Raw genomic sequence first — 17564 nt, 5'->3', positions numbered from 1 at the left:
TTAATAATATCAAAAACAAAAAACATTCTATTATTCTAAATATAGGTATTCAATTTTATTTATTCTTTATGTGACGCTGTGATCAAACTCAAAAAGGGCTAATAGAAATGTATTTTTATGTTTATGTTCTTTGATGAATTCCTATAAATACAATAATAAATAATAATACTGATAATCTGAAATGGACACATGAAACAAAAAAAGAGAATAAATATATTCTAATATTCTAAATATGATCAATTCTGTTTTGGACAAATAAACAACAACAAAAATAACTTTTTTAAATGTGCGACTGCTGTCAAACTCAAAATGAGCTATTACAAATGTAGAAATGTCTTTTCATGCTTCTGTTCATTCGGGAATAAAAAAAATGGCTTTATAGGATTAGTAATACATTTTTATTTTGCATCCCAACTTTTAAGAATTGGGGATGTACAACAAGAAATTCCAGAAAATACATCTGTGTCAGTTTTGAGTCAATCCTGGCATTTAAGGTAAATATTACAAATCCACATTTTCCCCTTTCAAAAAGAAGAAACACATGATCCACACTACAAAGTGATTCCTTTAAAGGTTTCCCCACTGTAACCAGCCCACTCACCACATTTAGCAACTTCATTTCTTGCCTTCTCTCCAGTGAATTAAAGAAAGTTTGAATGAAAACATGTAAAACCTGAAGTGAAGTGTTTACGGTGTACATGATGAACAAACATGAACTCGTTCTGCTCCGTGTTGAAAAACCACCTCTTATTCCGAGTGAGTTCACCTGACTGACATTTGAAAATATGATCAAATATGAAGACTTGTGCTTCCATATTAAATCACAGTACCCGTGGCACCAACAGATAAATCGTCATACTGCTAAACAATAAGGCTGAACACGACTTTTTAAAGGATCACAGTAAGAAGAGGATCAATTTATTCAAGACTTTTATTTTTTAATTTAAAAAGCCTTAAACATTGTCCCAGTTTAAACTATTCTCTTTCAAACTGTTCAAGACGTCACACATTAGGCTTCATAAAAAATGTCTCCTCATCAAAATAGAATCTTTTGTTCCAGTTTTAAAGATATTAAAAGAGGAAGAATAAACAGGAACAAATGCAAAGAGTTATTACGCCATTTTAAACCCCCCCAAAAAAAAAGGTTTTCAAACGCCCGTTGCAACACGGTCAACATTAAATCTGTGCTCGATTGTCTTCATTTGTTTCGGGGAACTTTTTCTCCGAGGGGAACCTCCGTCAGTTTCTGTGAGGAGAAAAATACCAAGAATGGACATGAAACTTTTTAATGAAAGAGTCCAGAGCCCAGACTCACATGTGCTGATAATCAACCACAAAATCCAAACTGAACTCAACAGTGAATATTTAACCACTTTATACTCTGTTCTTTTTGTGAGGAGTTTATCCATTTATTAATTTATCTCATTTAGAAGGGACAAAAAATATCATTGAGCCACAACAAAGTAAAACTTAAAAGTTTATATTTAAAGGTTATTCTGGCGCTAGTTTACCTTTCCAGCACACTCGGGAAGAACTTGGATTGCATGTGGCCCCTGAACTAAAATGAGTGTGACACCCCCGTGTCAAAGTGTGTGCTGCGATGTACTTCAGTGTCCCACCTTGAGGAGTCGGGCGTGGTGTGTGTGGTCCTCCTCGGTCTCTCCTCGCGTCGTGTCCACCTGGTATCTCTCGCATGCCCTCTTCAGCTCGTCGGCGTCATAGAGCACGGCGGGGTCCAGAGAGTGAGCGTTGATCAGGCTCACCAGGTACTCCCTGTAGTGCTTCCTGCACGCACACACACACACACAAAACCTGCAGCATGTGACGGTACGGGCATGTATTTTCTGTACGACTGGGACTCACTCGCAGAGTCCCGCCTGTCCTGGCTGAATCTGGACGCCACACGGCGAGTCCACCTGCTGGCTGCCTTCATCCTTCTGCTCCATCACACCACAGGCATCTGCAGGGAGGACACACACACACACACACACACACACACACACACACACACACACACACACACACACACACACACACACACACACACACACACACACACACACACACACACACACACACACACACACACACACACACACACACACACACACACACACACACACACACACACACACACACACACACACACACTATCATCATATGAAACCTTTGGAGAGTTTTTTGAAGACATCAGTTTCATATTCACCAGTTGAAGCATCGTTGGAAGGATCCGTGTTAAAGTCCACGCCGCTCCTCTGATGAAAGAAACACAAACGTGAATTTATTAGAACAATTTTAGACACGATACAAGTTTTCCTGACATCTTGATTTTTCTTTAACAATAACAGTTGATATTTCATTTTCTAGTGTGCAATCACATCTTTCTTGTATAGAATATTTGATAGATGATTGTTACGATCATTAATATAACAAATATAGTCGACGATGTAAAATCATTGAACTGGTGATGCTTTCTAAAGGAAATGATTCATTTCAACATTTAAGAAGGTAGATACTTAATATAAATATTGACAGAATTTTTTTATGACTTAGATAGTTCTACTCAAATATATCTATAATATAAAAAAAACACATTTATAACATATTTAAGAAGGCACATCTATATGGTGAGAAGGTATAAAGAGTGTGAGAGGAGAGAAAGACTGAAGGTGTGTCTCTACCTTCAGCAGCTCCTGCAGCCGCGCCGGCTCCCAGTCTCTCAGATAGAAGAGGCAGTCTCTGGGGTGGTGAGCGTGAAGCCCGGGGTAGCTGCACTGGGCCGTCTTACAATTCGTCTGCAGACACAGAACAGCAGGACTCAAACACAAGAGACGAGGCGGAGAATCACAAAGCGTCGTACTGAGGAGGAGAATCACACAGCTGCAGCAGTCAGACGACAAGTCGAGCTCGATATTAGAAGTATTCTAACTTCTTAAACAAACAGAGGTACTTTTTGTCTTCATCGTGTTTAAACGTAACTGAACCAAATGATCACACAATAAATCAGTTTGCATGTTAAAGACAGGAAGAGATGATCAATTACATTAATCACCAACAAATACAGGCATAACAACAATTTTAAACTACAGTTAAAACATTAAAACCTCAATTAATTTGACATTTATTCTACAGGAAATTAAATATTTTGAGCATTTTTGTTTGACGATTAGAATTTAAGCTTATAAGTCAGTTAAATGAAACAAATACGACTAACTTAACATTTTTATAGTTTTTATGTTCATAGCATTTTGTCCAATCAACTTTTATCTTACCTTTATTTTTAATTAAATCTTTCTACAGATTTTTCTAGCACATTTTCATTTGACTTAATTTTACTATTTGACAAATTCATGCTTCTTACTGATTTATTTTATTTAATTCTAATACATTTGGTGTCTTTTGTACATTTTGCAGAGAAGCATGTCAAAATGATTTAACTCAATTCAGCTGAACATATTTCACACATTCTTTATAATTCTAGATTACAAATCATGCAAGTAACTATTTGATCATCTACTTTGTCCAGTGAGAAGTCCAGGTGTGGTGCACAGTGTATGTGATGAAACTGTATGGCGTGAATGTTAGAATGTGAAAAACGTTTCTGTCTGTGCAGATTGATCAGCCATCAGAGTACTTCTGCTCCCGACTGCCGACCTGCCGGACTGGCTGCTGTGGGTGGAGCTCACCTTGTGGTAGGGGTTGTTGCAGCCGCTGCAGAACTGGTACCTGCACTGGCAGCAGGTGAAGTGCATGCAGCCTCCTTTGGTCAGAGCGTACTGGAAGCGGCAGTGAGGACATGCTGCAAGAGGACAACTAGTTTCACCTGAGAGGCCGATCAGTTTTTACTTAATAACCCCAGGAGGCTTTATAAACACTGTGTGGGGTTGAAACAGTGCAACAGCGGAAAAGCCCTGTTGGGGTGGCTAAATGAATATATACAGTGGCTGGAAAAGGTATTTACACTCTTTAAACTCTTGTACATTAGGTCGCATTGCATATAAATGTATTTTACTGGGATTTTATGTTATAGACAAATACAATGTGCCAAATAATTGTGATGCGGGTTTGGGTTATATAATAGATAATGAAGAAAAACAAGAAAAGTGCAGCGTATTCCCTGCAGTATTCCCCCTCCTTTACTTTCATCCTCCAAAATATAATCCAGGACAACCAAGCGCAGTAGTCTCTTAGTGAATAGAGTCCACCTGTGTGCAGTCTAATCTCAGTATGAATCCAGTTGTTCTGTGAAGGCCGCAGACGTTTATTAGAGAACATTTGTGAACAAACAGCGTCATGAAGACCGAGAAAGACACCAGACAATATCAGGCGTCGTTTAAAGGGGTCATATTATGCAAAATTCACTTTCTAATTGTTTTCCAACAGTAATAATCGTCCCCATACGAGGGATTGACACGCCAGAAGTGAAGAAAGTCTGTCATCTCTCAACAAGTGTGTTGCTTTAATGAGCGAATCAGAAATCAAACCCTCGATCATAGTGTCATCGAGGGTTTAGCCAATCCCAATCAAGTTAGGCCCTCCCTTGGACCCTCCCACAATTAGGCAGCTCTGCTCTGGCACATGGCACCACAAGAGGAAGTACTTCTTGGGTGGTGGACTGCTCACAGGAGACCAAAAATAAACTTTTTGGACTAAACGTAAAACACTATGTGATGGAACACGAGCACTGCACATCGCCCTGAACACACCATCCCCACTGTGAAACATGGTGGAGGCAGCATCATGCTGTGGGGATGCTTTTCTTCAGGAGGGACAGGGAGGCTGCTCTGAGTTGATGGGAAGATGGACGGAGCCAAATACTGGGCCAATCTCTAAGGAAAACCTATTAAAAAGGCGGTTCACCTTCCAGAAGCGGTTTAGATCAAAGCATATTCATGTTTAGAACGGAGTCCATGTCCGGACCTTAATTCAACTGAAAATCTCTTATTGTGACAAAATGTGGAACAGTTCAAGTGGTATAAATCCTTTCACAAGCCACTGTATATAAACTGTGTGTGGTGACTGGGGCTGCACGAAGCAGAGCCGAGTGGGGCAGAAAGCTGAAGTGTGAGGTTCGGCTGCGGGTTCAGGTGGACGCGTGCGGCGGGCCTCACTGATGCCGTTGTCTCGCAGGTAGCCGGCCAGGCCCTGCTTCTGGTACTCCGGGTCGTTGTCCCTCTTCCACTGCTGGAACTGCTCGCAGGTCACGTCCTGGTGCTGAGGCTCCCACTGCCAACACGGAGACACGTCATGAGCGAGAAGGACGACGCTGCCTCCTTCAGGCAGAGCGCGGGGGAGGTTCATACTCACGGGCTTCTTGCACTGAGCACAGAAACTCTTGCGGCACGACGGGCAGGTGACCTTCAGCTGGTCTCCATCGTTGATAAAACCAAAGGTGCACTGAAGGGGAGGAGGAGGAGGAGGATTCACTTTCATGATGTATTTCTGATGTTTTTCAGGGTTTGAGCCTCATACAGTGGTGCCTTTGTTGTGTTAATCTCTCCTCCAGGGCCAACATGAGCAGAGTAACAAAACAAGAACTTCATAAAAACATAAAGAGAAGTCATGAGAACCAATAAAGGAAGGTTATGAGAAGTTCAGTTCCACAAAAACAACCCGTCAGACTTAGATTTGTATTGTTTATCTCAGCGTTTCCTGACTCTTGAGAGAACCCTCCCTTTAATTTCCAAAAACATTCTAGTGAATTCAAACACTGATGGACCCCCCCGCCCCCACCGTGAATCTATGAATGTACTTACATCAACTAGTATAACAGAAAAGAGAAAAACCATGCATGAGCTTGAGCTGCAGAGAGAAGCGTCTGTTCATTAAGTTTTATACCAGGTTACAAAACAAATTATTAAATATTATTTTAAATCTACTGCTCGGAAGAAATGAAAGTGAGTTCAACTGTAAGAATTTACTCACAATCACACCAGAATAAACCAAATTTTTTGTTGGTATTCACCAGCAGTTCATGAAAAGTTCTGAGAAAATTGCAGAGTGAAAAAATGTATTGTCAACATTTTTTTTGTCTTTTATTGAGCTACTTCAGTGCAAAGGAAAACATAATCCTATGTCAAGTTCACATGTTGAAATTTCGTTCATTTTATAACAAAAACTTGTATATTTGGAATTTATCAGCCAACGTGTGACTCATTCTGACATTGACATGGTATTTTCTTTTGATCTAAAATTAGTACAGACTAGCAAAGTAATTATCAATTATTTCAATGGTTTCCAAACCAGTTCTAATCATAGGGTTAGTTTTCTTTTGCAGCTTTACTTTGTCACGTATGACAGTAAACTGACTGGTTTTTTTTTAATTTTGTGCATTTTATGTAAAAAACAAAAAGATGGTTAACTGCAGGTTTTGCAGTTTGAAGTAATGTCCAAACTTGATTGAAATTCAAAAATAAAAGCAAATTTGAACCTGAGAAACGTCTCCCCCTCGACCTAAAATGATGTGGGAGGAACTCACATGATAGCACCACAGGAACTTTGGGTCTTTCTTGAGCGTGTGCTCGGTCAGCTTCTTGTGAAACAGCTCGTACACGTCGTGCTCCAAACAGTCCCGCAGCTGCAACATAACAAAGCAGCTCAAGTTTACTGTGAGCAGACGAAAATGCAGCATTTCCTTCTTTCTGTCACATCTCGCCGACCGTTCTTCATCCATTTCTGTGTTTTAGATTTGACTGCACTTCTATCCACTATTATCAGGGTGACAACTTGTTAAAAAGTAACCTGAAAGAAATCATGTTTGCTTTAAATTTAGATTTAATTCAAATGTGTCATGAATGCATTTTCATACAAGTCACAGATTATGTACAAGATGATAACAAAACAAAAGGAATGAGCCCTCCACCCCACAAGATCTCAATATAAATCACAAACTACAAGGCAGAACATGGTTCAAAATAAAAGTTTATGGAAAAGGAAAGTTTGGATGGATGGATGAGCTGACCTGTATGTCCAGCGTGGAGAAGTAGCTGTCCAGCTGTTCGGGGTCGTTGATGTCGGGCTCGCTGCAGGAGGGACACACCATGTCTCTGATGTGTTTGTCCCTCACAGCGATGGTGAAGTGCTGCCTGAAGCAGTCGTGGCACGCGTAGCACTGGCAGGAGGTCAGAGACTGCATCTAGAAAACCAAGAGGGAATAAAACTCAACCCAATCCAGCACACAAACACTTGGCGTGAGATAGAATCAATGTACGCGACGTCTCAGTCGGACCAGAGTCTGATCTGACATTTGATTCACAAGCCAATTTTACAGACATTCAGTTCCTTCCTGACGGCTCCAGTTCTCACACATCGCTCAATAATAGAGTACTCTGGTAGAGACGATGATATATTTGAGGTTCTCAATAGGATCAAAGTTTAGCTTTGCTGCTTTACGTCGTGCTCCTTCAGTAAATACATAAAACAAACCCTTCACACTGAACGACTTCTGCCCTCGGGTGTAAAAGGTTCGATCATTCATCTGCAGCCTCCTTCCTAAACTGCTGGAATATCGGCAGACTTTCCATTTCTTTATTTTGAACTGTATTTATAAAACTAACTGGACTTTCCCTTCATCTTTGATGTCTCTTATGTGAAAAAGCATTTTCTAACAACTTCTTTTTTTATGATCTTAGAATTTTACACCTGAAATGTTTGTATATTCACATGATCCTGTCTTTTCATTTTATTGGCTAACCTATTATCTCAATCTCACATATTCATCAACATTTTTCGTAAATTGTGCTGCTTTAGGCCTTCCCTCTTTAACAATGCTATTATACATTCAAACATTTATAAATGTTCTATTTTTAGAAATACAATATAGTACATAGGACTACTTTTTGCCCATTTCATTGGATTAAGACAGTGGGAGAATGCACCCTCGAGTTCAGGGTGAGATAATAAATAAAACAAGGGTATTTTGCCGGTTTCCCTGCAGGTTAATTTAAAGTGGCGTCGCTCACTTTGCTGCGGGGGAAGATGCACAAACAGCACGGGCACTCGTTGTTGAGGAGGCGGCGGATGAAGTCCTTGTCGTGGGATTCCTTGACAGCTTGAACCACGTCCTCCAGGGAGTAAGACACACCCTGCTCCTGCAGCAGCGACAGCACCAGCTCGCAGCGTCCCCAGCTGGGCAGGTCGTACAACGCCAGCAGGCGGCGGCACATCCTCTGGGGAGCGTGAGGAGAGGTTGAGTGAGGACAAGGGAGGAAGCGATGGAAAGAAAAACAGAAGGCGGCCGACTAAAAATAAACTTCCCGTTTTGTTTTGCTGGAGTCTGACCTGTTTGTCCGGGTGTTTTGGATCGATGGGCGGCTCCGGCTGGTCGGTCCAGATGCGCTGGTGGAAGGACTCCAGGAGGGGGCGCTGGAGCAGAGACAGAGCCCCCTTCACCTCCCCTCCGCTCTGCCGCAGGGCCTCCTCGCACCGCGCCACGTCCCGGAATCCCAGAGAGTGAAGCTCCCTCATCTGTGTTGATCCAACAAACATGAGATCTTGTGTTCTTACTGCTTATTAGACATAAAAATATGTAAATGTGTTTGTCAGTTTATTTAAGTTACATGAAATTTAACAACCACATTAAGACAATAACAAACTCACTGTACTGGAGTATATTGTGAGAATCAAAGGATTTCTGACCAAACTAAATTCAGGTTGGATTATTGTAGCAGTGTGTTTACAGGTCTTAGTAAATAATGTGTCGGACTGCTGCAGCTCATCCAAACATCCTCACCTCATTTCTTTTAAGTCGCGACTTAAAAATATCATTAATTTTCCATTAGAATATAGATTTTACTTATTACCGTTACTTTAATAAAGTTTAAACAATCTCCTTTTTATGGCTTTTTTTTTTTTTTTTTTAAAACACTTTGTTTTAACGTTTTTCATAATCTCGATCATTTGAGTTTAAGATTCTTCATCGCCTTGTTTAAATGTATTTTATTTATTTCCTCATAAAGCACAGTGAACTGCCTTGTGTCGGAAAGGCGCTCTAGAAATAGATTTGCTTTGCCGTAATGCTGGCTGGAACAAAAACCGCCACTCTGCATTGATTGAGTTCATTATGTAAAATCTGGAGAATATATTCGAATTAAAATAGAAAATATCACAAATGTCATTTCATTAACAGTTAAAGAGACACTTGATACCCTTTCAGACTTTTAACCACGTGACAGACTGTGCAGGCCGGTCAAGTCACATATCTCGGATTTGATTCGAGGAGATCGTAAAGCGACTGTTATATAGAACAAGCCTGACATTTTATGCAGATGCGTTGCAGAAGAACATTTATCAATTTTTTTTTCAATCCAGTCAAACTGTTTTTGGAACATAATTTGTTCCTGAAATACAAAAAAGTGAATTTATCCATTTCTGACATTTAAATATAGATTTTTAAAAAAACATTTTCATCTGCATTTCATGTGGAAAACCCGACTACATGGTCGAAATGTTTTGTCATTATAAACTGTGGACTGAAGATAAGGGAAGTGGAACAGGTCGACAGCTGGGAGGAAACGGATAATGGTCATGACAAGATTTCATATGCAGCAATAAAAAAAAAAACACAAAAAACATCCACATAACCTTGAAACCTCTTTACACGTCTCAGTGTTGCTGTGTGCTGAAGACGATCCCAGTGAAACCCGGATACATCTCTTTTACGGTTTCTTTCATACCGACTGATGAGCATGTTCCCAGGAGCTTGAGTAAATTAATCTCGCAGTCTGAATCTTCAAACACATTTCCGGGAGGTTTTGTTCCTCCCGGCCTCAGTTTCAAAGCTCCTCTGAGTTTTTCTTATCAGGATGGAGTTTGTACATATTTGTTCGACACTCCCACGATATCCACACACACCAGGGTCACCCTGTCCTGGCTCATTTCTGCTTGTAGGGGCTCAGCGCCCCCTGCCGTTTCTCACGTGTAGTTCACACACACACTTAGCTGCTGTATTCTATGTGCCGCTTTCTTTCTTTTTATGGTTTTAAAGTAATAATATTAATGTTGTTTCCCTGCTTTATACAGAAAGGAAACGCTGTGGCAGGCCAGATTTCACTTTGTTTCCCCGTAAAAATATAACATTCTTGTCTTGAATACCAAATAGTAAAAAGACATAAACTGTTCAGTTATTAAATAATAATAAAAAAAATATTCCCTTTAATCAACTGTTGAGTGCAAGCTCTGTAATTATTTAATCTTTAAGGTAAATTATAACTCTTAAAAAAAATTGTATATTGGCTTCATTTATATTGTGCATCTCAACTTTGGCAGTCGGGGAGTCAGGAGATTCAAATTCCTTTTAGTGGAGGGGACACAGGCAGCTCAACTTGATCTTGAGTGGGATCGACAGCATGAAGTCGAAGACATTTGCGAAAATAAAATAAAATGTTCTCCTTTGTTTCAGTGCCACAGGTATGAATAAATTATGAAAATGCTTACAAAGTTCTCTAAAGTTGACTTTGCTTTATTTGTTCTTTTTACACTTTTCAACCCGAAAATCCAGACCGGACCTTCTGGTGGACTGGTTTCACATGTTTGTCTCACACACTCAATGGTGATGGCTGCCATGCAAGGTGTTCAGACCCAAAAGTGCTCTGACATCTAGAAAAGAAGGGATGAGGGTTACAAACAACACACTCTCATCTTGGTTTGGGGAAAAATGTAAAAACCCACACTGCTCTGACACTAGCTCAGGTTAAGAGGAGTAATAAACTCTGAACTGAAAAACAGCAGATGTTATTCTGGTGGTTGTTGCTATATAAACCTGTGCAGTGTCACAACTCTGCCTCAAATAACCTCCACCACCATGACGTCTCCCACCTTGGTCTGTCGGTCCCTCAGCAGCTGCCTCACGGCTCGGTCTGTGTCTCCTCCGGCTGCCAGCCAAGCCAGCTTGGCCTCGGCTCTGGAGAGCTTCGCGCCTTCGCCTGCACCGTTCAGCCCACTCTGCTCCTCCTCCTCCTCCTCCTCCTCCTCCTCCAGCGCCTCCTCTTCGTCTCTCTCCACCGCGGGCTGCGTGCCGGCGTTCCCCCGCTTGTAGTTGAGCTGGACGGAGGCGGCCATGGCGCAGATTTCGTCCAGCAGGTGCGGCAGCTCCGACGTCAGCCAGTCGCAGGGGTTTACGTTGCTGCCTCCACACATGCACAGAGCGGCGTACACTTCCTCCGGGCTGACGCCTTGCTTCTCTGCCTCCTGCGGATGAAACCCAGGATTTTAACCGACGGTAAAAGTTGGAATAATTGTCTATAACGATCAAATTAATCATCACTGGCATCTTGTTGGTAGTTGGAGAACATAACTGATGTGTGAACCTGCCATCATACGACATTTTCTGATTAAAGGTAAGATTTCCTTCTCCTCATACTCGTATCTGGTGGATGAGGTTGAGGCCGTCCTCCTTCATCTTATTCTGCCTCTTCAGCTCGGGGTTGACCCGGGGCTTCGGCTGAGGCGGACTCTTGCTGCCGATGGGCGTCTGCTGCAGCGAGTGAGGCACAGAAACCCCGGCGGACTCTTTGCAGGACAGGTTACACATCTCGCACACCGCGGAGGGCTTCGTGTTCAGGTATGTGCAGAACTTACACATCCACTGTGAGACGAAGAAGACACACGAAGAGTCACATACAGAGGAGAGGTGCCGATTGTGATATTGTGGAGGGTTTGATGATCTGTGTCATCCAGACCTTTCCTCCGGAAGCCGGCAGACCCCCGGGGCTGGAGACCGTGGATGGGCGAGTGGCCAGACGGGGGCGCTCACACACCTCACAGAGGATGCTGCTGCCTTGATTCACCACTGTGCAGCTCTTACACTGCCACTCTGAGGGATCCAACACAGAGACAGCTCACTTCCACACAACAACTTCCTGATCCATTTGTTTCCATCTTTAAAGCAAGAAAGTCGTTTTCTTCAGTCTTTTCCTACAAAAAAAAAAACTAGAGAACCTTACTATATCGCAATACTAAACCTTTATTTCAGTCCTCCTGATGATTTTTTTTCTTTATCTAAAATCTTACATTCAGGATAAATTTTTATTTCTTACTTTCTAAGGATTTTATATTTCATTGAGCCATTTGTGGAGTTTTTGTGATTATGCAGTTAGACCAGTGGTGTCAAACACATTTTAGTTCAGGAGCCACATGCAGCCCAAGTTCATCTCGAGTGGGCCAGTCCCGTAAAACAGTGCCATAATAACTTTTAAATTTAAAGCTTAAAGATTTTCTTTGTTGTGGTGAAGCAAATAGTTTTGTGGAAATGTCTATATTTTCACAAAACCAAACAATTACTACAAAATAGGACCACAATCTCAACATATAGCCACTTTTAATGAAACCTTCTTGTGCAAATACAGTGAAATGCCTCCAAAAGATTTATCCTGCAGCTGTTGCATTATGGGTGTTTTTACTCTCTCAGCCTGACAGCATAAAAAAATAAAATCAATGTTTTCTTTGAAATGTTTACAATTTGCTTGTTGATTTGGCCTTATTGGAGCCTCTTGTGGCCCGGTTTTGGCCCACAGGCCTTTTGTTTGACACCCCTGAATTAGACGGTTAAACATCAGCCCCCTTGTTTTATTGATAATAGAAATATTGTTCCATCAGCATTTCATTTATATATATTTCACTTAACTGTCATGCAGCCACCCACCACTAGTCGGGGCTATAGAGCCGTATGCCTGTCCAGCTTGGTATATAAGACACACTAACAGGTGCCATGATAGGAAGAGAATCTCACCTGAGTTTGGGGAGGTGGGGAGTGAGGCTGAGGTTTCCAGAGCGGGCGAAGCAGCAGTGGCCAGTCGAGGGCGTTCGCAGGTGATGCAGAGGACGGCGCGCATCTCGTTCACCGTGGTGCAGTGCGAGCACGTCCATGGAGAGAGAGACGGACTGGAACCAACACAAGAAATCTCACTTCACGCTTTCTCACACTGTCTGAATGACAAACGCTATAAGGCGCGCATGGTTGTGGGAAATGGTTGTTAAGGCCACAAATCTGAGTGCAGCTCAGAAAAAATTATTTTGTTGTTTTTTTCTTTTCTTTCCTACACACGTTTTCCCTGACTTTAACATTGTAACTCTCTTCTTTTAGTGTGTTTTGTCTTTCTGAGTACCCCTCGCCTTACCACAAACAGTTTAACCTTTCAATTATGTGTTTTTTATCATGATTTCTTTTTGAAAAAAGCAACTGTGCTGCAGCAACCTCGTCCTCTCCTCTCCTCTCCTCTCCTCTCCTCTCCTCTCCTCTCTGCTCAGATGAAGAGAACTCTCCTCTCCTCACCTGGAGGTTTTGGCCGGCGTGATTTGAGTCCTGTTGTGTCCTTTGCGGTCGGGGTGAGAGTGGACGAGCCTGTCACAGTTGGAGCACAGCCTCTGGACGCAGGTGGAGCACTGAGCCTGGACGGCAGAGACGCCGCAGATGCTGCACGTTTCTGCACAGTGACGGAGAGAGTCCGTTGGATAAACCCACAAAGCAACAACAATAAAAAGAAATGAGCATTTTAGGTCATACCCTGTTTGCTTTTCTGGAGTTTGTCCCTCTTGTGATTGGCTCTGGAGGGGTGGCGGTGGTAGAGGTCGTCACAGGGGTCGCAGAAGAGCTGATTGTTACATGAGGGGCAGAGCAGAGATGGAGCCCCCCCGCATAGACTGCATGCAGTGGCTGCAGGAGGGTCTGGAGACGAGGAATCCCGGGGAAGCACTGGGACGGTTTGCATTGTCGCTTCAAGGGACAAAACTCCACTTAATGAAAAGTATTTCTTAATTTCAGCTTAACAGTCATGCAAATCAATATAGAAACACATGGAAATACGTTGTTATTCTATAAGACAAGATGTGTGTGAGTATTTGTCCAAATAATGAAATAGATTTAAAAATGCTTGAAACTTTTAGGTTTTCATGCTGTGAGTGTGGAAATAAGTGACAACCATGAGGCTGAAGCGTTATGAGGGGAAACCAATGACAAAAATGAGTTTAATTGCATAATAAAATACATCTAAAGCTATTTCAGTGTTCAAGTTCAGATGAATTACTTTTTCTTACTTTTCTTTTACTTTCCAGTGAGGCTGCTTATTTTGCTCCCTTTCTATCTTCTTGATTCATTTTTTTTTTTTTTTTTAAACTCTCTTAACTTTTAAGGCCAAGAGCAAACTGTGGTGGTTTCTGGGAGAGGCGCTTACAAGAGGCTCCCATCATGTGACAAAAAGCCCTTCAGGCTAAAGGTGTGACACACTGTCTGGTCCGGTTTTCACATGTACTCATGTTAGAAGTTCTGTCACCTGCGGATGGTTTGGGGAGCACCGGAGGTTTAGTCGAAGGAGGCGAGACCTGCGGTTTGCTCTCCTGCTGCTCCTGTGCGGGAGGGATGGCCACAGCGTCGCACACCAGCTGCGTCTGGAGAGACCAGCAGCACAGTTCATCATCTTTGCATCGTCGCATATGACTCAAATGTGACAGGCGTGATGCAGATTAAACAAATCAAAGGAAATGTTGGCATTCAGTCCTGCCAATTCTGTGTGCTTGCCTCTATAAGAATTAATTCTAATCTTTTTCTTCCGCCGGAGTGGGAGAATGTACACAAAAGTACGAAAAAACATGCAGAATATTCAGCAATAGCGTGCTGTGACTTTTGTTAACGATCCGGCAAACTTGTTTCAGCAAAAATTGCAAAAAATAATTGGCCAGTCGGAAATGTGCTTTTAATTTTTTTAACGATTCTGAAAACCGCTTTAGTGAAAAACACAAATAAAATTAAAATTTGCCTGTGAAAACGGATGAGATTTTGGTGTGAAACACAAAATGGAGGGGATACTAGTCAGCGCACGCAAAATTTTATCTGAAATTTTCTAGCTCTATTTACTCTGCTTATTTTGATGAAGAAAAGGGACAAAAACAAAGCCAATAGTTGTTTTTCCACCATATCCGTGTCCGTACAGTGAAAACCAGCGCACACACCTGCTTGATGACTGATGGGATGATGTCTTTGAATTGCTCTTGGTGAGGATGAGTTCCCTGAACACAAAAACAGGAGATGGAACAGGCCTCAGCTTTCACAGGGACATGTTATGAGGCCTGCTTGAGAGTGAAAAACAAACCTTTATGATCATGTCCACTTCAGTGCGTAAGGTCATGACCTCCAGAGTCACCGCGGCAACCTTTCCAGTGTCCGGTTCGGTGACTTCGTCGGGAAAGCTGAGGCCGTCGATCTGCTGGTTGGTGTAACCGTACAAATACAGGACTCTCCGACCTCCCTGGGAAACAAGAAGCTCAAGTTTAGACCTCACACATGAACATTTTGTCCTATTTGCGCCAGGATGTTGATCATTCACAGCCAGCTGCTACTGAAACTGTGTGATACGTGTCATTCTCTCACTTTGACTGCGTCCACCGTGGTCCTGAAGACCGGATTGTTGTGCTTGACGCTCCTCCAGTACCGCGGCCTGGCGGGACTCGTCAGGTTACAGCCGTACTTCTCCAGGATACTCAAGGCCTTGATCAGTCTGCTCAAGGAGTCCAGGGCCTGAAGTAAGAGACGGGGTTAGTGCTCTTTAAGCGGACTTGAAGTGCGTATTTTTTTTGTAGAAAACAGGAAATAAAACAGTTTAAAGCAGGGGTGTCACACGCATTTTAGTTAAGGGGCTCCATGCGGCCAGATTTCATCTGAAATGAGCTGGATGTTAAAATAGTACATAGAACATGCAAACCTCCTCATAGAAAGGATCTCAAGTACAACCCAGTGGGGATATTTTCACAATACCAATGAGGCAAATAAATGTCAGCAGCAGTGCATCATTACCTCCTGTTCGTTCAAGCCCGCCGTGTTCTCCTTCAGAATGGCCTCCGCCGCCAGGTGACAGTACTTCTCTGAGGGGGACAGCGGGAGGGCGGCCATCGTCTGGACCTCAGCCTTCACGTCCTGAGCGGAACCCGAGGAGGAGAGGAGCGACTGAGCTCTCCTCCGGACCTCATCCATCTGCACTGACGCAGCGCTGCTGCTCATCGCTGCTCACAACTGAAGTAAGGAATGAAACATAGAAGTTATTTACCAGGAAAAAAACTGTCTTGGGTCTCAAACTGAAGACTGGTGGCTGCTCATTACTGCACCGTCCCATTCATATGATCGCAACAACAATATCTTTAACTTTAAGTATTTTGACTAAGACACAATATATAGAAACATATTTTTAAATTTTTTTTAAGTTGATTTAATTTGATTCAAGTATATCTGAACTTACAAAATATAAAGTACACACGTTAAAGCTTTTTTTTATATGTATATAATAATAGCTTTTGGTTAAAGAATACTACAAAAATGCAGCTATAGTGAAATATCACAATATTTTTGAGATACTGTATACATTTTTTGAATAACAAGAAAAACACTTGTTTGAATATTTTAGTTTATGTGTAACGATGAATATGAATGTTTTGCTTCTTAAATTAAATTATGAGGAGAAACTGTTATTGAGACACATCTGGGAGAGTCGAAAAAATAATAATAAAAATAACAGCAATGAGACAATCAGATAATAAGAGAAACGATTAGGACAGAACAGTAAAGAATAATGAATGAAATAAAATGACGTGAAATGAATTAAATCATAACGATATCAGCTTCAACTACTTCATTTCTTCATGAATTCATGCACTGACATTCATGTGATTTCTTCGGTTTAAAAAAATTCCCTCTGGGTATTTTCTATTCTATTCTATTCTATTCTATTCTATTCTATTCTATTCACACAGCCATTCTTAATGTATTTTATTGGTCCAGTAGTAATAATAACAATACACTTATGGGGCGCTTCATAACATATTTATAAAAGAAATACTTAAAAATAACCAAAGATTCTTATTATCAAAAAGATCGATTGGACATGGAACAACCATTACATTAGGTACACATTTGTAATGATAAAAAGTATAGGAAGTAGAAGAATATATATATATATATATAAAAACACTTTAACACTTTGCAACTAACAAAGCTCGATCAATGATATTAAACGTGAACCTGCTTCATAGAAACAAAGATTTGCGTTGAATTTGACTTTTGATGGATCTGATGACGACACATGGTGTAAAACACTGGAAGTGGGAAACTCCGAGCTAATCTTAGTTTCTGTGGAGCAACAAGATCAAATCTCAGACACACAGATTCAATTACAGTAGCACACAGTTTGAACACAGTTAACTAGGACAGTGGGTCATCTTTTTGCATGTTAACGGTGGAAACATTGAGCTAAAAACTGTTTTTAATTCCCTTCAGTCGAAACCGAAACTTTCAAAGAGGTTTAATAAACAGCTACGTACCTTCTCGAATGAAGTTTTCTTAAGCTTCTGTTAGAATAAAATCCTCCTCCAGCGTCCGGGGGTTAAATATCTATGTTGTCATGGTTAAAACAGCCGTTTTTAGCGTATAAATTTAGTGAAAGTGTCGCTTTAGCGGCACTTTTAACGCTGTTAGCTTTATAGCTTTAAAAAGGCGGAACTTCACTTTGACGTTTGACTCACTTCCGCCTCTGACCCCGCCTTCTTTTCAAAATAAACGTCTGAACATCCGCTGATTCTACTTT

General features: G+C 41.5%; 1 protein-coding gene across 1 annotated transcript; it reads right to left on the bottom strand.

Annotated features, from left to right (window-relative positions):
- Positions 1–380: 380 nt before the first annotated feature.
- On the bottom strand, positions 381–17495 carry rnf31 (ring finger protein 31). The gene is made up of 24 exons (XM_080489781.1): positions 17302–17495; positions 15785–16000; positions 15362–15508; positions 15084–15239; positions 14944–15000; positions 14268–14382; positions 13502–13711; positions 13271–13421; positions 12728–12879; positions 11679–11812; positions 11360–11584; positions 10816–11187; positions 8281–8466; positions 7962–8168; positions 6962–7135; positions 6479–6577; positions 5308–5397; positions 5112–5226; positions 3687–3799; positions 2682–2795; positions 2207–2255; positions 1864–1960; positions 1620–1785; positions 381–1246 (listed from the first exon to the last, which is right to left on the bottom strand). The coding sequence occupies exons 2-24, from the start codon at positions 15986–15988 to the stop codon at positions 1199–1201; spliced, it is 3381 nt and encodes a 1126-aa protein (XP_080345907.1). The 5' UTR covers positions 15989–16000; positions 17302–17495; the 3' UTR covers positions 381–1198.
- Between the last annotated feature and the right edge of the window lie 69 nt (positions 17496–17564).

The sequence above is a fragment of the Lipophrys pholis genome, assembly GCF_963383615.2.
Source record: "Lipophrys pholis genome assembly, chromosome: 20".
NCBI lineage: Eukaryota > Metazoa > Chordata > Actinopteri > Blenniiformes > Blenniidae > Lipophrys > Lipophrys pholis.
Note: the sequence above shows the minus strand (reverse complement) of the source record. Positions and strands in the feature narration are given on the sequence as shown.

Excerpts from the sequence above, each read along its gene's own strand:
- rnf31 (XM_080489781.1), bottom strand. The coding sequence starts at position 15,988 with ATGAGCAGCAGCGCTGCGTCAGTGCAGATGGATGAGGTCCGGAGGAGA. Across the intron at positions 12,880-13,270 it reads ACGCCGGCCAAAACCTCCAG|TCCGTCTCTCTCTCCATGGA; the intron begins GTGAGGAGAGGA and ends TGTTGGTTCCAG. Across the intron at positions 6,578-6,961 it reads TCTCCACGCTGGACATACAG|CTGCGGGACTGTTTGGAGCA; the intron begins GTCAGCTCATCC and ends GTTATGTTGCAG.